This window comes from Phalacrocorax carbo, chromosome 19 (genome assembly GCF_963921805.1).
Source record: "Phalacrocorax carbo chromosome 19, bPhaCar2.1, whole genome shotgun sequence".
NCBI lineage: Eukaryota > Metazoa > Chordata > Aves > Suliformes > Phalacrocoracidae > Phalacrocorax > Phalacrocorax carbo.
The window spans coordinates 2,132,971-2,154,455 of NC_087531.1; the positions used below are offsets into that span (position 1 = coordinate 2,132,971).

The 21,485-nt window shown below is 48.7% G+C and overlaps 1 protein-coding gene across 5 annotated transcripts in view; it reads right to left on the reverse strand.

Moving 5' to 3' along the window:
* Nucleotides 1-3,105: 3,105 nt before the first annotated feature.
* CRTC1 (CREB regulated transcription coactivator 1) overlaps nucleotides 3,106-21,485 on the reverse strand; it is a 48,619-nt gene continuing 30,239 nt past the window's right edge. For 2 of the 5 annotated variants that reach the window (XM_064469801.1, XM_064469800.1), the window contains 6 exons: nucleotides 18,908-19,044; nucleotides 18,087-18,338; nucleotides 15,764-15,865; nucleotides 10,431-10,517; nucleotides 9,406-9,586; nucleotides 3,106-8,141 (listed from right to left, as the gene is read on the reverse strand). In XM_064469801.1, the coding sequence (XP_064325871.1) occupies nucleotides 7,930-8,141; nucleotides 9,406-9,586; nucleotides 10,431-10,517; nucleotides 15,764-15,865; nucleotides 18,087-18,338; nucleotides 18,908-19,044 (971 nt within the window). In that variant the 3' untranslated portion in view covers nucleotides 3,106-7,929. The remainder of the gene's footprint in view (nucleotides 8,142-9,405; nucleotides 9,587-10,430; nucleotides 10,518-15,763; nucleotides 15,866-18,086; nucleotides 18,339-18,907; nucleotides 19,045-21,485) is intronic. The other 3 variants (XM_064469802.1, XM_064469804.1, XM_064469803.1) reach the window with 3 other exon arrangements.

Sequence of the window (21,485 nt, forward strand, 5' to 3'; positions counted from 1 at the left end):
CTTGGTTTTGCCTCATTTTCAGAGACACTTTTGTTCATTAAGTGGGCTGATACAAGGCTCAAACCCAGCTTCCATCTGAAGAACATCCGCTCCAAGACAGGCGCGGGGAGGGAGATGCCGTGACCGGTTCTGCCGCCTCGATTCACGTGCTGAGAGCGCCTGTTGCGATCTCCGTTCTGTTTGCCCTGATTTACTTATCGAAGGATTCTCGAAGGTCCAAGATAGGCCGGGAGACGAAATCTGGCGAAGAGTGGAGTCGTTTAACTGCGTGTTGTCGCCCCCGGCCTCTGAGGGTTTTGAAACCATTGAGCAGAAGAGTCAGATACCGTAAGACAGCAACTGTCACCCACCAGCACATCCAACACCCACCAGTTCCTAGCGCAGCGAGGCCCACTTCCCTCCGACTCATGCACCATGAAGAAAAATACTACAAACCAAAAACTTGACCCAACGTAGACAAAAACCCAACAATTTTAAGGCCGACAAAAGCCGTGCTAACACCCAAAGCCAGGGCGCGTCTGTCCGAGTTCCCTCCCGGGGAGGTTTCTGCTACACCGTAACCAGCAAACTAGTCGCGGTGTAGCTCAGGGCTTCTACGGCAGTTAAAGCAAACCTCAAGCTCGGGTCTGCACTCGCGCACAAACCACCGCCGTCACTGAAAACCCATTTACTGCAGAGGGGGAACCCTCACCCCAGCTCGGAAAACGCCGTCCCTTCTGCACAGGGACAGAACTGTTAATTTACAGCGCGGCTGTCGGCAATAGGCGATTAATGCTCCCATCGAGCAGACCGACCGCTCAGGTTATCATTTTTAGTTTTGAACTCAATAAAAGGAGACGAGAACCAGCGACAAATTAAACGCCAACACGTCCACGCTCCAAAACAAACCGCTTTAACGTGTGGTGGGCTGCAATGGCCGATCCCAGTTTCCTAAAAACCGAAGAGAGGAGGATGGCAAGAAAGCGCGTCTGTCCCCAGCGTCGTGCGGTCCCGTGCGTGGCAAACGCTGTGATTAGCTTCTCCTGCCAATGGCTTCCTCGCTCTCGCCTGAGCGCATCCATGGCCACCAAGGGGAAACTGTCTGGGAATCCGTAAAAGAAGAAAAGCAGCGGTATCTAGAAGTCGATACGGGCTGAAGGCAGGCAAAATTAAGGAGTAAAAGCGTTGAACTGTTCATCTCCGTTTCCACCCTCTCATCATGCTGCCAGAAAACATCTGAAGCGCCGTCATTGTTTCGAGCGGCGTCTCGCGTGCGTGACGGCGGCGACAGCAGCGCCTGTGGCGAGCAACGCCGTGCGGAAAGCGCCGAGCCGCCGCCGCGCCGGCTCCCCAGTAGCCCCCGCCGCCTCCAGCGCCGGCGATGCCCGAGGCGTTCGCCTTTGCCCCACGGACTAACGTTGTGCCGGTGCGGCAGCAGGTTCCGCGCACGCTTCGGGGCAGGACAGCGGAAGGGCTTCGGGGCGCGGCGGCGTCCGCAGAGCCCACCCGTCGCTCCGCACCAGAGGACGCCGCCTCCGCGCTTGCCACGAGGCTGCGTGAAGGGCCGGTGCGGCGGCAGCCGGCGGTTCTGACGCTCCCCTGCCCCGCTGCGTGACCGCGCCGTCGGGAACAGGGACGAGCGATGGCATCAGCTCAAAGCACTCGGGTAAACTCGAAGCGACCAGTTACCGACGGCCAAACTCACAGTGGCGATCCGCTACCGAGCTCCAGCGGGCTTATCGCGGCAGCGAGCGGCTGGAGACGGGTCGAGAACCCTTAGCGTTTTTTCCCTTTCTCTCTTAAGAAACAGAGAAGATGTGTCTCTTGCCACGCGGGTTTCCTGCCCCAAATTACGTCGCCTTAAAGCTGAACCAATAAACTAACTTCAAACGCAATCGACAAGCCAGGACCTTCGTACACACCGGAAAACACCGACATTAATCGCTGCAATTCTCCAGCAAGCAGAAAATGTACATCAAAAAACTCAACACGTAGCGTTCGCTTTGTTCTCCCTTAGCTACTTCACAGCAAAATTTAACGTAAAAAGAACCAAGACAACCCAAACCAAACGCTCTTTAGGCATTTCCCCGCCTACTATTTAGTTCCGACACGCGCAACCTTAAAGAAGCAACAGGTTGAGCTGGTTACGAGGGGGCAGCCGGGCTCAGAACACAAGTAGGGAAAAGCAGCTGCCGGGGCGGCGGCACCGTCTTGGCCCGAATCCAGCCGCGTCTCCCCGCCGGCACACGGCGACCGAGGCAGCCGCCGCCGCGACGCCGCTCCCAGACAAAAAAAATACATCGAGGCAGAAGGGATTCGCTGGCTTCGAAACGCGAGGAGGGAAGGATGTACGCCTGCCCCGACCAGCGGGCGGGAACGCGGACTACCAGAAGCAGGGCACCGGGGGGCGGCTCCCCGCCGCCGGCCTCGCGGCCGTGCCGCCTCTTCCCCCCGAAACACGGGGCGCGGGCACCTGCGCGGGCTCTTTCCTCCGCCCTCAGAAACCCAACGGCGCTCGGAGGCGACGCTTCGTGTCGCGGAAGCGGGAAAACCAGGTAAGAGAGCAGCGGGATCTTCGACAGAGCATCAGGCGCGGCCCGTTCTGGGCGCGGCGGTTTTCGCGGCGGCTCCGAGAGGCGACCGGGCGGAGTTTCTTTACGAGAAAGGCGGCCGCGCGCAGACGGAGTCGGAAGGGTCGGGCGAGGCTCTTGGCGCTCGCTACGCAGCTGCCGGCGTCAAACGGTCACGTACGGCTGGGATCGCTTCTCAGGCGGGCGCTCCTCGCGGTTAATACGTTCCACAGCTGCGTTTTCTTTCCGTACGGATCCTCTAGGCTACGGATTTCCTCCCCGTTAAGCCTCCTACCACGTAGTTTTCCGCAGCTGCCTCCGTGGCAGCCACGAGTCAATTTACTGAAGAAAACAGTAAACGTAATTTTTACCCCTTTAGGCCTTTATTTTGATAAAATTGGTCAAGCCCACATAAGGCAATATACACCACAGGTAAAACCGCCCCCCTCCCTTCCCCCCCCGCCCCCCCCAAATAATAAAATAAATAACACAAATGAATATAGTACGTAATGTAGTGTTTTGTTTTGCAGTATAGAAATTCCACACAATGATTCCGTTTAAAAAGGTAAAAATGATTTATAATACACAGTTATAATGTCATCATGGTGCCCGCATAGAAAACCGACATGCAATCCATGCCTACACTGCGCAGTATAAATAATACGCAACTAAAAATACAAAGAACAGGAACACTACAAATTTTTTTCTTCCTTTTTTTTTTTTTTTTTGCTTTTTTGTTTTAGTAAAAAGAACAGAGACACGTAACAAACGCTACCTGCGCTTTCACATTGCCATCACAGTGACGGGGCTTCCGTTTGTCAGAGGAATAAACGCTTTTTTTCCTTCTCCTGAAAGCACAGCGGGCGTCGGGAACCTGCGGGACGAGGAGGGGGCTGCCCTCTTTCTTCGTGTACAGGGGGGGTTTCCAGGGTGAGTACCGTGCTCGCTAAGGGACGGATCTCAAGCCTTAATTCTGTTTTCTACAGAAATCCAAGCTTTTACGAACAAGCACAGCCAAGACCTTATTTCCGAGGGAAGTTTAAACGATTCCGTGAGTTATTGGATGCCGCTTTTACGCAAACTCAGAGGGGCAGCTCGCGCTTTTCAGCCGTAAGCGTTTGTGTCGCCCGGGTTGGCGCCAGGGTTCTCAGGCACGCTTGTTAAAAAAATTAATTCCATTAAAAATAAGGAAATGGACAAATAATTAACAATTGCTTAAATTAATTTGCAGCCTCTTTCTGGAAACCCTCGTTAAAAAAAAAAACAAAAAACAACAGGAAAAAACCAAAAACAAACAGAAAAAAGAGGAAAAAAAAAAAATAAAAGGCAAGGTTCTCCGTACAGGAAAGGTTTTGCACAGTTAGAGCTCGCTGGCGAAGCGTCCGCCGCCATGCAGAAGCAGTAGCGAGCCGCGGGGTTCGGCGCCGCCCTCGGCCCGCGCAGATTCGCCGGGAAGAGGACGCGGGTCGCTATGTACAGCGAGAGGAGCCCCCCCACCCCCCCCCACCCCTCCCTCCCGCGCTGCAAGGAAAGCTCTGCTTCGCTTTTGAGAAAAATCACAGTATTTCATACACCGAAGGTTTATTCCTATTATTTCCCCATTGTATTGGCAAATGCAACAGTCTAGCTCGGGAACTTTTTAATATATATATATATTTTTATATATATATATATCTCTATAAAACACACGGTGGGGTTCACTCAGCAGGTATGTTTGGACGGTAACCCTTTGAGACACCAGACAGTTTCAACGTCATTGAACTGAAAAAGTTATAAATACTACTGCTTTTTGGGGTTGTTTTTCTCTTTTTTGTTGTTGTTGGTTTTTTTTTTTCTTTGCTAAGCGATCGGGTTTTTTTTCTCGCCGCTGCTCCTTCCGCTCTCGCCCGCCCCCGGGCGGGCAGGGCCGGCCGCTCTCACCCTGCCACGCACCATCGAAAATGAAAACTGAATTTTCAAATCAAATCGGATTGCTTGTTCCGGAAACACCGGGGATCCACTCCGCGCTTTCATCTGACAACTTAATACATCGGTTTTGCTTTCAAGTCAGCCTTATGCACACGTACGTTACAAAAAACGTGTATTTTAAGGGGAGAGGGGGAGAAAATTCCCCTCTCGACGTGCAGCTCCTACGCGGCGCTGTCAGGAAACCGGCCTTCCGGGAAGCAAAACGCCAAGAGCTGTTGAAGTAACTGCTCCGGTTCTCAAAGGGTCGGCGCTGGAAGCGGCCTTCGCCCGCCCGCGGCCGGGGCCTGCGGGGTGACGCATCCCCGGCGTCACCTTTCCCGCTCCCGAAGCGCCCTTCGCCGCTTGCCCCGCGCGAGAGGAACGAAACCTGGGTTTCTCTCAACTAGATGGTCCCTAATTTTGACAGTTGCATCCAGACATGGTTTGTTTTTGTTGTTTTTGTTTTTTTTTTTTTAAATTAAGGCCATTTTAAATGTCTACTTACAAGTCTAATAAACAAGATCTCTTATATACACATGTAGTTTAAAAAAAATTAGAAGGTAGCATTTAGCGACAGCTCCCTGTAAAAGTCTCCAGTGAGGAATCCCATCTCCCACCCGGACGCTTCCTTCCGAAGTGACTCTGGTTTTTAAAAAAAAAAAAATAGATCGCAAACAAGAATTTACATGCACGAGAGTCATTCCAACGAGAGCGCGACCCAGACAGAAATCCCACCGAGGAACTACGTGAGCCGCAAGAAGCGGACTCGACTCGCGCCGTACCTGTGGACTCCGAGTCGCCTGTGCCCAAATTACGCCTGTTCTTTCAGGGCGGCCTGTTCGAAGCTACCTTCCCCCCCCTCCTTAAATCGAAAAAGCATCAGCGATCTGGAACAGGCGGGCACCGGGAGTTAACAGGTACCGCTGGGCTTAAATCCGGACAAAGCCCATGAACAAAGATGCAGGCTGACCTTTCAGGTGCGCGGGAAGGAACAAGAGAGACGCGGGGAAGCCGAGGGATCGAAAAGGAAAAAAAAACACGACGTTTTTAGTGCAAATGGTCAACGAATGGCACAAACGTGAGCAAACACGCACCCGGATTAGAGAGATCCCAACAACGGCTCTGCTCAGCAGCGTTTGCGTGAATCTCGGGGCGGCGTCCCGCCGATTTCTGGAAGCACACAGAAACTAGTATAACTCATTAAGAGCAGGCCAGCTCCTCCGCGGGCCGGCGGCGTCGCTTGCCGAGAACAGCAAGGGGAACCGCTCCCGAGGGCAATGGGACGGGGAGAAGCGCTGAGGGGGGTTTGTTTTGCTCGGAAGTGGCGACAGCTGAGAAAGAACGGACACGTTTTTAGACAAAAAGCGAATCCAGCTGATGCAGACCGAGTCGGGAGGGAGCAGATGCATGCCAGAGCGGGGCGGGGGTCAGCAAAACGCAACCCCGTCTCGGAATGAAAACGGAACCGGGCTCTTTTATTGAGGCGCTATTAAACAAGACCGGGTGTTCAGCCCCCTGCTGCGCGGGAGCGCGCCGCCCCAGCAGGTTCACCTCGCGCTGGGGGCGTTAGGCCCAACGTAATTTTTAGTTTGTTAATAAGACTCAAAATAACGTTAATTCCCAACTTGTGCTGAAGGGAAGGGCCGCGCCCTCGGGGGTTCTGTCACTGCGCGGATCACAGCGTAACGGGAGCAACGTTTTCACCGTGCCCCGGCAATTGCTACGGCCCCGCTGGGCTCTCGATAAATCTTTAAACGCTCTTTGCAGATTTGATAGAGAGTCCCAAGCGCAGGGATCTGGGGACCGCCACCAACTCAGCCGTGGCACCCCCGGGAAACCGCCGGCTCAGGGCCGGTGGGTGCTTTGTGGTTGCGTTTGGGGTTTGTTGGTTTGTTTTTTTTTTCCTCCTTTAAATCTGCCATTGATAAAGTGTCGTTCACGAGTCCGTCATGCCGCAGCACAGAATACCAACGAGGACTAACAGAAATAGCCTGTTCTAGATTTACCAGGATCGCAGCCTGGTTGAGGATACAGTACTAGTCACTGTGGAGCAAGCTATTTTTTCCCCAGGGTGAAAGAAGGAATATCTAAGTTCCTGCCACCCTGTTTTGACTATATAAAAGGAAAACATCTAGACTTGCCTTAGGCTTCCTTATCTGCTCAGCATCTGTTTAAAATTCCAGTTAGTTAAAAATACCTATATATATATAATATATATAATATATTTCTGGAATAAAAACACAACAAAGATGTACTGTACAAGTATTACGTAGAGTGCTTCAGTCGGCTGTATGTAGTTTAGCTACTTTCCTAATATCCAAATACTTAAATAAAAAAAAAAAACAACCCAAAAAGATCATAAATAATGGTAACAGAATAAGTAATGAATAAGAATAAAAAAATTTAAAAATAGTCATCGTGGTTGGAGCCAGGCATCGCTAGAGAAATGCCCTTCCTGTTGCCCAGGAATCTCTCACAAAGTAAAATTAGAAATATGCTCTGCAAGTTAGTCTCCTACGGTCTTTTAGCTGCTTTAAAATGCTCTGATCCTTCCTCCGTGCTAATCAAGTAATGAATTATAGTACTTTTTTGTGTGCTCAGAAATGCTCTCTATATATGTATACATATATTTATAAATATATATATTACATATATATTTGTTTTCAAAAAAAAAACAGCTTTGAAAATAGTGTTTACAGTCGCCTTTTTTCTGACCAGCCGGCCGCAGAAGGCCGCGGGGCTGCCAGGCTGCTTTTCCGCTTTGCCAAGTACGCGCGTTTGCTCAGGGCGTGCGAAGAGGCAGCGGGCGCGGGACGACAGGCAGGGAGACAGACCTGCAAACAGACACGGCATATCGATAAAGGAAGCAGCGTTTCACTCTACGAAGCAGCTGTCACAAAGCAGAGTCAAAACCGCCGAAGCGCCCCCACCCCCAGCCCCTCCCAGAGGTGGCAACGCGGAGATTTGCCTTCGAATCAGCGGGGAGGGGAGCGTAGTCGGCGCCTCCCCCTCCCCGGCTCAAACAGCAGCCAACAATTCGGTACGTTAGAAAGAATCTCTTTACCCTCGGCTCCGAACTTTCCCTCGCCTGCCCAAAAAACCACCCCCTTTCTAGTGCAAAGGATAAACCGACAACTTAATGCTGGAGCTTTGGTGGGGGGGGAAGGGGGGGCTCTGGAGAGGAAAAGGCCGATGGAAACTCCTTACTCATTAATGGCAATGAGCGGGTAAGGGGTGAAATACGGCGCGACAGGGAGTAGGGGTCTGCAGCGCTGCAAGCTTAGAACGACAAGCTTTACTCATTGTACATGTTGTACAGGACAGAGCTGCTGCTCTCGGCAGCTCCTGTTCTGACACGACTGACCCGTCGGACTCTCTAGTTCGGCTGGGCTCCAGGAACAAGCGTCACTCCCACGCTCCTGGTGTCCGCGCTTCACAGCCGGTCCATCCTGAACGTGTCCTCTGTGGCGGGGTCGGCGAGGACCATGTCTGGGTCATTCAGCATGTGCAGTCCATCCAAGGTTAAAGGGTCAATTTTGAGTTCATCCAGAGGGAACTGGGAATCCGTGTCAAAGCTGACGTCTCCCACTCCTGCCAAAGAGCTGGTCAGTTCTTTTGATAAGCTGGGAGGAGATTCTCCTGTCACTGCGGGGAAGAGGAAGGGAGAGATGTCAGCAGGGCTTAGCAAATACACGTTCCCCAGGCGGACGAGTCATAAAACAGCTTGCAAGAACTCTGGAATAATTTATTGAACTAACTGAAGTTCAGAGGAGAAACATCCACCCTCATTTCCAGCCGGGCGAATTACAGATTTGTCAGAGCGTCTCAAAACGGCCTGACACAAACCAAAAATCATATACGTGTATTTGGGGGGCGCAAAGCGGCCTCACTGCGGTCTCTTTTCTCCCTCTTAAGCTTAGAAGCAATAACCTTAATTTACGTGGCTCTACTCAGCAAGAGCCCTTGGCTGAAACAGGGACTGAAGCACAGTTTTCTCAGTGGCCTGTGCAGAAATTGTTTCCAAACGTCCAACCGTGACCAGATTCGCTACCATATGCGACACTAAAAACATCCTTTGTTGGCGAGATCGCACAGAGCAGCGGAGGAAGGTCGGCTTTCACCGCTTCTCTCCTTGCCGGAGGATCCGGTAAATTCAGAGGCAGGGGAGGTCTGTCAGTGCTGCCATTGCAGCTCTCCCCGTTTGCTGGGACTCAGCGAGGGCCCTCAGGCTCCCTGGCACACGGGGAGTGCTGTGTCCAGGTCTGGGCCCCCCACTTTAAGAAGGGCAGGGAACTGCTGGAGAGAGCCTAGCAGAGAGCTACTGAGATGATCAGGGGCTGGAGCATCTCCCTTGTGAGGAAAGGCTGAGAGACCTGGGTCTGTTCAGCCTGGAGAAGGGAAGGCTGAGGGGGGATCTCATCAGTGCTTATAAATATCTGAAGGGCGGGTGTCAGGGGGATGGGGCCGGGCTCTTTCCAGCGGTGCCCAACGCCAGGCCAAGGGGCCACGGGCACAAGCTGGAACACGGGAAGTTCCCCCTGAACACGAGGACAAACCCCTTCCCTGTGCGGGTGCCAGAGCAGGGGCACAGGCTGCCCAGAGAGGCTGTGGGGTCCCTTCCCTGGGGACATTCACCCCCCGCCTGGACGCAGCCCTGTGCCCCTGCTCTGGGGGTGCCCGCTCCAGCAGGGGTGGGATGGGGTGAGCTCCAGAGGGGTCCCTTCCAGCCCCCACCGTCCTGGGATTCTGTGGTTACACCAGACCATTAACACGACCGTTTACAAGAGGTGAAACAAAACCTTTGAAGGCAACAATACCCCTTCCCTCTCCTGGCTCGCTTCTAACGCCGCGCAGCAAAGAGAAACACCGACACGGATTTACTTGTGGGTTAAGCCTGTGATTTTCTTACCTGTAAGAATGATGTTGGGGATGTTTCCATGGCTGGAGTAATTCAGCTGCTGCGAGTCCTGCAAGCTGCCATGACTGCCGGTAAGTCCCATCATGGCTGCCTGGGAGTAGTTAAGGGTGGAACAAGGGCTGTACAGGCTGTTGGAACTAATGGCGTTTTCTATCATATTAAACTGTTCAAGCTGAAGACCAAGGCACAAAGGAATTATTACTTCTAACCATCAGGAAATACAGCAAAACAACTTACAAAGCTCAAGTACGGGAAGCAACGTTGAAAGAGACAGGCAAACAAATTCATCTTTAGGTTTTGTTGATCAAAATATGGTCTATTTTCACTTAACTTTCCAGAATAGTTTACTGCCAAATTCAGAGTGCAGGGGAGTGAGGAGGGGATGGATGTAAAAATAAAAACTGGTGCTTTTGGTATCGTAAGAACAAAAGAAAAGGTAGCTTTAAAACAAAGTAAAAAAACCCATAATCCATGCTGCTAACTCTGGTACCTGCCCATCACGCATTGCCTCTCGGAAGCTACCTCATTTTTTCCCCGCTACCAGAGCGTGTTTCGCAGCTGGATGAATCAATGCGCCGGGTCACCGCACGAACCAAGGCACGGCGGCCCCGCTCGGCAGCTTTTGGTACCGGGCACGAGGCGTTTGCCAAATTCGGGAGTAAATATTGTTACCGCCTGCAGGCGAATCCTTCCCAAACGCAACTACGGCCAGAGATGTGGGGGGTTTTAAATTTGTTTTCGTTATTTTTAATCCAATAAACTTGGCAGAACACCTTTACAAATACCTGCTGCAAGAGCTAAGAGGGAAGGAGGGGAAGGAGGAGTGGAGGGGGGAGGGGGGGGAATAAAAAACAGAAGAAAAGAAATCCCCGAGTATTGCAAACTCAAAGTAACAGAAGTAAAACTATATGGACAAAATGTGTTCTTAGATAAAATAATCAGAAGTTGATCTATATTTATGTTTTAAGCTGAAAGTGGCCGAAATATAGCTGAAAATCTGAGATGAATTTGCTCACCTGATGGGATAGGGCATTAGCCTGCCTAGCTGTCATCTGCTGATCATAATAGGAGTCACCAAATACACTCCCCAGAATGGAAGAATGCTGAAAACAAAACAGAGTCTTTATGGTGCAAAAGTCTCACAAACAGACGTACCCACGGTGTGCGAGTGACTCCAGCCTTCCAACCGATTCTTCTCAGAGTTAGGTAGCAGCGCCCTTCATAATTAACCACCACTAACCACCAGCGAATTCGTAAAAACCAGTCGGTATTTCCCTCCGAGACACAAACCCTTCCGCGTTACGCCGCCTTTCGGTAAGCACAAAGATACAGTCAAGGAAACCAAACGAACTTCCTCACGGAGGACACACAACATAGAAAAATTCTGAGTTATGAGAACAGACGAGTGCGCTAGGTAACACGGGAAATTAAAAGAAATCACTCTGCATCTTCGGCTTTTTTTGTGAACTGTTTTGTTTTGGGTGAGAGACAAACCCCACACAGAATTAAGCTGCACGTTAAAACAAGAGGCGATGCAAAGCCGACCGCCAGCACGCAGGCGGTGACCGGCTCTCCGGCTCCGCAACCCCGTGCTCACGGAACACAAAATAAAACTGACCTTTTAAAGCCACTTCGCTTCAGCTGCAGATCAGAAAAGTTATCGAGCAAGCCCAGTGAAGCATGTTATCAGCAGCTCGAAGGCAAGAATCTCAGGAGGAATTCCTCAGCCTTGCAGATTTTACCGTCCCCTCTAGCATGACAAGTGTTTATCAGTTCTTCTCTATCATTTATATCAATTATTCTAAAGGTGACCAAGAATTTGAGGTCAATGTTTTAAAACTATTCAGTACTGTCCCAAAGAATTGACAGATATAAAAGAAATCACAGGGATTTCTTGTTTAACACTTCTTATTTAACACCCTTACTAAATACCTTCACAAATTCCGATCCTCCAGCTGAAAAAAACTCCATCTACTGACAAAGATCTATAAAAGATGGTGTCTGTAAAAGACAACGTGCACGGAGGGTTTGTATCTATCTTGAAAGAAATCATTCAAAACCTTGCATAGCATTTTCCAGCTGTTTTATCTACGCGTTAAAAAGAGGAAAGCTACAGATTTTCTCCTTAGAAACCTAATCAGCACATGAAATTAAGCCAAAGCCTAGGAAATATCAGGACAGAGCTACACCAGCCACCGCAGTTAAAAGCACTTACTGCAGCCAAAGATTAAGATACTCAAAAACCAGAGGATGACGTCCACAACAGTGAAAATAACAGTTTCGGCAAACATCTCATTTTAAACGTTCTCCCTCCTGCATCAGTAGCACATCTCGGCGCGGCTCGTTTGCAGGTTGCGTGCAAGGGAAAGAATGGAAGTCTTGCATCAAAAAAAACCCCCACCTAAATCGCCCACAACCTCCACGAGGGGGGACTCTCGGGAAAGAAGCCACAATCTATTCTTTTTAAAGCAAACAAAAACCTTCCCACCTTCAGGCAGAATCCTCGGCTATCGCGTTATACGGGCGCTTTTGGATAAATGTGGCGCCAAGGGAGGCGGAATTCACGGCCCGGGGACAAGAGCCGCGGGGGAAGGTGGCTGGAAGTCCGGCACCGGCCGCGCGTGCTACGGGACTCCTTGCTGAGCAGGTCCTGTTTGACCCAAGAACTGCTCCGAGCGCGGCCGCGACGCGCTCTCCGCCGGCTCACGCGAGGGTGGGGGCATGCTCTGAACGCGTCTGGAGGGGAGAGAAGCTGGCTGCGGAACAGGGCTGCTGGAGAACGCCAGAACGCTGGGAACGCGAGCCTTGGGGACCTCCACGCCGCTGCGGTTCCAGCGCGATCCTGGCAGAGCCAGAAAAGGTAGGCACAACCGCCTCCAAATCTTTGTCAGAGAACGGTAACTCCTCAGCAAGAAATGGTTTAACTAAATGAAGCCGGCTCATCCTCAAGACTGATTAAACGGAGCCCGAGCCAAGAATAGGTTTTATGGACAAAAATAAGATTTTGATTCACTTCCCTGGGCATTTACGATCCGTCACAGCAACGACCACAGAACAATAACGACACCTCGGCAGCCTAACATGCTGCTCTCGATGCCCTCCTTCGAAGCAGGTAAAAATGGAAAAATGGTTGTAACTGATCATCTGGTCCTCGAAACTACGGAGGCTGCTCTATCCCTCGCAAAAGACAGGGCTACGAGGAAGGCATCAAACAGCACACGAGCCCCATTACACCTGACAAGAGAAAAAGCAAAGCGCCACTTAAATAAACCCCCCCACACTTTCCTTTAAACCACCGATACCTCGCTTGCTGCCCAGCCACACTTTGATCAACTGCTCAAACTCCGCATCGTTCAACCCGCTGCGTGTGTCACTTTCTTCTTAAAAAAAAAACAACCAATCCAGAGTCAGAACCCAGAGCTAACTCAGGCAGACCAGAGCCAAGCCTAACTCTACCACGGGAGAGCCGTTCGCACCCTAAGCGGCAGGCGCGGCTTCAGAGCCGTGTCACGGGTCTGTAACAACTTCTAATGAAAAACTTGCGCTTGAGGATGTCACATACTCGACGAGAATCAAAGCCAGTTTGGGCCGGCACTAGAAATACAATTGCCATTTGAGAGCTCCCCAAGACGATCAAAGTACGTTTTTCCTTTAACTTCTGACATTTCATTTTTACAGGAACTTTTCTGAAGCAGGGCAAAAAACCAAAATCTTTGCATTCCACCAAGCATTGTTCCCATCCCAAAAAGTTTGGGCAAGATGAAAAATATTAAACAGGAGGATGAAATCTATTTGTGCAAGTCTACGTTAGTAACCCCTAACAGAACATACCAGCCCATATTTATTCCTCAGCTCTGAATTACACCGGTTATTCCATCTGTAAGCACTGAAACTCCCAAAGGACATCAACTGGAAATGTCATTACTTCAACACTTCAGAGTCCTGGAATAATTTATCGACAACTCCGTGAAAAACATCTTGCTAACACCATCTCCTCCAGAAACACTGGATGAGGTCTGTTTTGTCAACAGTACATCTTCTTGGGTTAATGATGTGGTGACTGCAAGAAGGGAGGGGGAAAAAAAAGCAACCAAAAACCCAAACCACAAAACCCCTGGCTTAAAATTATTAATCTAAAAATACATACCATATTATCCAGTATACAGCCATTCTACTAAAAAAAAAAGCAGATTTCTATCTAGTTGGAACAGTACGCCAGGTGTTAGAGGAGAGAAGCAAAGTCGTAATAAACAAGCCATTGTCAATGAAAAGCCATGCAAACACAAAGCTGGGGACTACAAGCAGAGCTTTTCAATTCGTGTTTGAACAGGAAGACCTTCACGTAACAAACACACATCTAAAAACACAAGAGCAAATAGATTGGGAGATGGGGAAAGATGAAAAATAACTTCTGGTGAATGAACCGTATGCGATAAAAATCAAACCGCAGGTTTCTATTTTTAGAGCACGTCACTCATCGTACTGATACACTGCCGAACGATTTAACCTAAAATTCATCAGAGAAACAGGAGCAAGCGGAGGACGCCTACCCGGTCACACCTACTTTATTCCACTCTTGTCAGCCAGTGCCAGACTGTTCCACAACGGGCACATTCTGCTGTTGGAACCGATCTGCCTTCACTCTTGGCAGATCAACTCTACAGTCTAATGGATCCTGCTATCTGGGAGCTGCCCCCATAATCACAACCAGCCCAAATTTTATTTCCAAGCTGTTTTTTCTTCCCCCGTTGCTTCTCTCCACGCTCAGTATCTGGAGCCACCACCACCACCGAGAGCTCGCTCGCCACTACTAGCTTTTGGTTCCTCGATGGAGGCAGGAAAGCGGTCTCGTTTTTGATTTAGCAAACATAAAAGAACCCCGTGGGTATTTTTAAGAGGCCGATACTAAGTGACGTGGTATTAATAAACCCTCTTTCGCGCGTGATTTATGGTGACCCGCTTGGAATCAGCAAAACCTAAGCAAGGGTTTACAGGATAAAACAGCTCCAACAGGAAAAATTCCAGTCGAGCGTGTGCCCCACTGGGGAGTGCTCGCTGCACTCCAGTACTTTGGACTGAGCAGTGGCAAACAAGCCTGCGGAGAAAAACCAAGGAAAGAGTTACTGAGAAGCCAAGGGGGAAAGAAAATCAACACAAAAATCAAAATCGGATGCGCTGCCCAAACGAGAACCGGGCCCGAGATTTGCAGCAAGACTGGCGACAGCTTTGCTCTACGTGACAGCCTAGAGGAATGAGTTTGCTTGCTTTCTCTGAGCCACACACAGAACACAGCAGAGCTGGCAGAAGCAGGCAGAAGAGAGAGAAGTTAAGAAGCAATTAAGCAAGGGTTAAGAAAATCCAGACAGTCCTAACACTCCGATCTATTACTGAGCTTACCAGTGACCTGTCTCTGGCTAATGGCAAGGAGAGACGAAGCTTCTGCTTTGGAACCATGAAGGGGCAGCACTTATTTAGATAGGATCCTCCTTACAGCCTTAAACGTTAAACGATGAAACAGAAAATGTATTTTCAGACTCTGTTGTGATGCTCTGGAAGAACGTCCTGCACCTCGTTTCTACAGGTGGGATTTAGGAAAAGGGCAGCCATATGGAGCTGTTTTAGCAGCGTCAGATTATTTCTGTACTGAAAATGCGCTCCCTCCCTTACATTAGTGGCACCCCCAAAGACTGCCTCGTTTTTAACTGTCTGGCTGCTGGCAGATAAAAATTCCCCTTCGTAGGATTACACACACACCAAGCCATGAACTGCATATGGGACATGTGGATGTATGAGTATATACATACACGGGAAGAAAAACCAGCTAGCATGCAAGAAAGCGTGTTTATTAACCCATTACTTGCAAGCCACAAGATACAGTTGCTCATTTTAAGAGCGTTTTCTTTCAAAGTGCATGTCACCGCATAAAAAAGGGGTCCTGTGTAAATGCGTTTGGCCACACGAGGGTATTTAGTGCCAGGGGAGTTACCCTGCTGCAGGAGGCACATGTGCTTCCCTCTCTCTCTCTCCCCTGCCCTCCCAGCCGTCTCCGTCAGCTCCCACACGATATCGCTGATTGAAAGGGGTCTACGCGGAGGTTCTGTCCACGGTTCGCCCCGAAGAAATAACTGAGTAGTTTTAATAGCGTTCAAACAGTAGCTTTGATCAATAAAAAGGCAATTCACCAGCTATTGAAAAACTCTGGAACTGAATGAAACTGCGAACAAGATGAGACATCAGTAATGCATGAGGCACATACAAGTACAGTGAGACAACTATGGGTCAGTAATGGAGAGACTCAACTCAAAACAAACACAAGAAGCAAGGCCTGTGGAAGCACAGAGTCCCTTACTTGAGGGGAGCTGCCAGGAGAGAAGCCTTGATTGGAGACAGGAGAGGTGGGAGACTGGTTGGCTGGGGATCCAGCATTACTGCGGTACTGCTGGAGTGAAGCCTACAGAACAACACAGAATTAAAGACCATGGCATTGATGGAAGGCTGGAAAATTATAAACTTCTGGCGTACACAGCTCGAGGAAGCTGGGAGAAACCATCCTCTTCAGCAATTCTTGGCTACGTACGAAGACACGATTAGTGTGAACAACGCCGCAAAAAGGAGAGAGTTAAGGTATCAGCGTGGCACGGCCTTGTCTGACCGAATGGCTGAGAGCAGGGCAGTGCTGCTGTACAAGCAAAACCGTGGCGATATTTTCTCACTTTCCTCAGTTACGTTCAATTAAACAAAAAAAACTCTGGTCAGCCAACGATTTTGGGAAATTTAGGGAAAGGAAGTGTTGAAAGCTGGGAATAACTCGAGAATAATGGCATTCTTTCCCCTCAGTTCAGCTGCCATACCCACACATTCTTAACCTGTGTTTACACTGCCCTGGAAATCCCTCCTGTATTACTCTGCCTAGTCTTAAGTAGCCGGGGTGCGTTATCAAGATCGAAGTGTATGACCGTGCAGACTGGGACCCTTCTCAAAGCTGCGCTTGACCCCAGGACACGGAACAGAGATTGTCCAGGAATTCACACTACATTTTGCAGGTTTACATTAGTTACACTTAAATTGTTCTCAGTCGTCTTGAGAACACATTTGCAAAGATTTCCCCGGGATTTGCACAAATTAATAACCTTAATAGCATTTAAATAGAATGTTCCGCTAATGAATGTAAACAGTAGGTACAGCTCATCTCATCGTACTTCCTTTAGACATTAGCAGATGATGGAGGAAAACCTGCAATCCAGTAGTTTTAAGGAAAGGAGTAATTTAATCACATAGCTTTGCAGTGTGGGAGAACGTTGTACTACCAATGCCTTCTGACACCGAATTCTGTACATCTCAAGGAAATACGTCTTAGCCCTTTTTGCTATGCATTGCTACCTACTCACTTTAACCAGGCACCCAAACTACAGCGAAATTCATCTCAACACCGCTTTACAAAAACTGCATAAAAAGTTGTCAGTGAGGCTGTAACGCAGCTCAGCGGCTTTTTGATAAACTAGCTTTAAATTTAGGTTTATTTATGAGTTATTTTGGTTGCTTTGAAAGATTAGCACGGCACCCTAAAAGTTAAGGTCATAAAGAAGTTTAGGATGAGGAAAGCAACACAGAAAGCAAAGAATGAAAGTCAGAATCATCTGTGCTGGTAGCTCCACAACTATTAGAATCAAAACATTCAGACACGTTCTGTGTGGGTCAGTATCCTTTCCCCTGCTGGGCTTGTCCTTCCTCTTCCCCTTCCAACCCTGAAAGGGAAGCAGCTTCTTTCAAGAAGCGCTTAGCAGCACCAACTGTTAAAAATTTCACCCACAAATGAAATCCAGGAGATCAAAAGACAACGATTTTTTCTCATTCTCAAACCAGTTAACTGTCACTACAACACCGCCAGGACACAACAGGTCGGACAACCAGGATTCTACAGAGCAGGGCAGAGGGAGCAGAGGACGAGCTGTGAAACTCTTCCCTCGAGAGCCCATAACCCTCGCCTTGCTCTGCATTTTGGATTTTCATATGCAGAGAGACCCAACATTTCGTAACAGGCCATGTTAAGACAAGCAATAAAAGAAACCTGTCCATAAATCATTGCTCTGTGTGTGTGTGTCTACGCTCCATTTCTTCTGGGCACCTGAAGGCGGCCACGGATTGGGTTTTTGAAGGTAATAATTAACACACTAAAATTCCTTCAAAGGAAAGGGTTCTAAACACAGAAGGTATTAGAAAATACCTGGTTCTTTCCAACTTTTGGAAAACGCTTGTTAGCAGGTTTCTTTATCAAAGTTCTGTTAACTCCTCCAGCCTACAGCACGCTTTGTGACATACGATGTGTGGGGGCGCATCACATTTAACAGCCTGAAAATATATCCATGCAACGCCAGCAGCGAGGTATGAAATAAATCCCGATATAATATACTTAAGCTGGTCTAATCAAACACGGAGTCGTAAGGGACACCCTTTTATCAACTACGGCCACCCTAAGCGTACATTAAAAGCAAATTTTCCTCTGTAAAACCTTTAAATGTGGATTCAACCACAACCATTCTAAGTCTATGTCAGACTCTGCCTAAAAGTACACTTATAGCGAGGGCTGTCCGGCCTGAGCCCTGACACCAGGCCGGGTGCTACTAGGTTTTCCAAATGAGAGCTCTACCATGTCCAGCTGTGCCCAAGCTTACCGAGTTGATGTCTATTCCCATCGACGGCTGGGTCTGGCTACCCGGAGGTGACTGTGGGATGGTAGAAGGTACCGTGACGGAGAGCGGGGGGAGCTGTGTTCCTCGCTGTAAACCAGAGGTCTGCATTAAAGGAGTGTTCTGAGGCAGGGTACTTGCCACCTGGGTCTGCTGCTGTTGCTGGGAAGTTGTCTGGGTAAAAAATGGGTATGGGGGAAGCTGCTGCTCCAGAGACAATGCATCCATAGCCACGGCCTTAAAAAGAAGAATCAGAATCATCCATGCTGGCAGTAATTCCCCTTCATTTCCAAGCACATCAAGTTTCACGCCAAGAGAACTGTACTAAGTCAATCTCATTGTGTGTTTAAAAAACGTTACCCTAAAGGTTCAGAAACAGTCAAGAACATGTTGCAAAAGACCTAATACCACCTCCCGTGTTCAGTAAACAAATGCTTTAAAAGCCCAGCTGAATGTCCAGGTCAGAAACTGATAACCTAAGTCAGTCGCAGAGTCACGCTCGTGAAATCCATTTAAAAAGCTAATCGAGCATCTTTCCTTAATTAATGTCTTTCGAATTTCACAACTAACTTTGGGACAATCCTGTTACAGAAAAGTGTCCTAATAGCTGCTTTTTACCACGGTTCTAGGAAAAAAGTGAAATCTGTCCCCTCTACAAACCCCTCCCTTTTTAAGGCTCTGAAGTAAGGAACCCATTTAAAGAAGAAAATTACAGAACAAGAGAGATGAAGTTACAGCCAGCTTCTCCCTAGGTAAAATAATTAATCTGTGATTGAGAAATTTTAATTCTCCAGGTAAGCTCCTACCTGAGTAATTGGTGACAAAGGGGAAAGCGTAGGAGACATCTGCTGTGACTGTGGTCGTCTGGAGTCTGCACTCAAGGAGAGGGGGCTGACGGCTGGCTGGCGGTGCTGCTGGGAAGGGGCTGGCGTCGTGGTCATTCCTGCCGGGAAGGAACAAACCGGCTTAAACGGGAGCAGAGCAATGGTTTGTTGATACTTGTGTAGAGGTAAATTACCTAAACGATGAAAAATGAATGGCTTAAGTGGACAAACCACTTAAAGCAAAGTGCTGAATGCACCTCGGCCAATCAGGCTGAAACTCGTTAGCTAATTCGCAATTAATTTTGTCAGGCTGGAGAGCATCAGGATGCGAGGAAGATCCCTGTGGTTCATCCCAGACCAAACCAGTCACGGTTGTTCAGAGTCTGACCTGAGATTTAAACAGGCAGAGCAGCTTCGGCAGTTTACAGAAGCCCCCGCACGCCTCCCAGGCTGCACGCGTTGAACCCGGGAGAAGCACATTCTGCTCTATTTGCAAGGGCTCAAACTTCAGGAAGAAGATAACAGATCATATAACAAGACTAATCAGAGGGCACTTACGATATTAGAGAAGCAAACACCTATTTAATGGAAAATGCAGGTGAAAAACTGGTTACGCAGGAAGTACTCCATTTTTAATGGCATAGCAGTGCACAGGAAGGCAGGAAATATCTTTCACGCTCAAAAGAACCACGACCTAGCAGGGGGTAGGGATAAACAACTCAAGGACTGTATTTTTTGTTCAAATTCAAGGCAAAAATCTGGAAGTTTTGAAACCTCTCCTATTTTCTGCCTCACCCTAGAGGAACTGAGACACCCTGGAAAGCGATTTCAGGACAATCTAGCTTGCGAGCTGTTCTTCTAGAGCTGCCAGAAAGGAGGAATTCACAAGAGCCTGCGAGCTCCTAGGCACTTGGCAAATGTTCAAGGCTTCCAGGCAGGCTGCCAGGGAGCCAGGAAGTCCGGGCTGCCAAGGAGCCAGCAGGCAAACTGGCTCAAACCCTGCAGATTCTGAAGACTGCCTGGCTTCCCCTGCGATGTTTGCAAAACCGACACCGTCTCACGGAACGTGCCAGCGGACCGACAAACTCAAACGCACAAACGCATCGTCTTCCGTTGCTGGCGGTCCTCTGTAACCTGACAGGTGTCCGTTCCCCCACCTTCTCCTGGGGCCGCTGAGGGCGTGCCTGCGCAACGCACAGAGCTCCTGCAAAACCTGCCAAAGTCTTCCGCTAAAGAGCTACAAGATAAGGAGAGGCAAGGAGGGTTTGGAAAAAATCAGTTACAAAAAAGCACCAAACACCGACTATGCCAATGACTAAACTACGGGAGAGTCTCCAAAGAAAAGCGGGAAAATCATCAGCGAGTACGCCTTTTTAATTTAGGTCTTTGATAGATCAGGAAACGTTTTCAAAGCAATTATGTACCTGCCAGTTTGGTTTTATACCGTTTACTTTGCTGATTATGAGTACGGCAAAAAATTTAGCAACGCAGCCTGGCCTCAGTCCATGCAAGTAGTTTGCCCCTTTTTAGACACCCAACGGCGCGCTCAGCACAGCCTCCCAAAGCTCCACGTGAGCGGCCGCCCGTCTCTGAGGCTTTACACAGTCCCTTTTGGACCAGAAAACTTGTTAAAGGATGCTGAAAGCTGCTGACCTACTCTGTACTCAAATGGTTAAACTGCCCTCTTGCTTCGTTCTTAAATATAACTTCTCGGTCATAACCCTACATTAACCTGATTAGAATTATTTCCTTTTCCCGATATATGAGAGGATTTTGAAGTGGGTAAGGGAATCCTGCCTAACACAGGAAATACACTTGTATTTTTGGATACAGCACCTTATTCCTATTCTGGGAATCAACTGACTGCAACTGTCACTGACAATAAAAGAAGGCAACCCCCTTCACAACCAGTCTCGAGTACAACCCAGTGAGGTTATTTAAAAAATTAACAATCACCAGTTTAGGCTCTTTGCCTGTAACGTTAACAAGTCCTCAAATTATCAGGTGATCCGCATGAATCGCCGGCACGGCAAATAATGTTTGTCTGTGGGTTTTGTTGGGTGGGGTTTTTTTTAGATAAGATTATCAGTATTGCCAAAGCCCACAGACCCCAACAAACACAACTGACGCTCACCAGGCTGAACAGCTCAAACAGCAACAGCTCTAGAGAAGAACTTGCAACAAAAACTACGCTGCCAGGAAGGCGGCAATTGCAACACAAAGCACCGTAGTAAGAGCTGTGGGATACCGAGGTGCACACTTGGCACTGCTTCCCAAAGCCCCGCTATATTATGTAGCCTGAATATCTGGGATATTTTCAAAACTTAAGCAGTCAAGCTTAGAAAAACACATTATTCCTGATAACTCGAATGAGAATATTAGCAGGCAAGCAATGTTCGCCCTCCAAAAGAATCCTCACATGAAAAAAAACCCCCAACGTTCTAGAGGAATGAAAACACAAGGCCTACCTACTTAAGATATTTCCATAACACAAGTGCTGTTGGGGTTAAGTACATTTAATTACAAGGGAAGCACGCTTTGGATATTAGTCTTTTCTGTA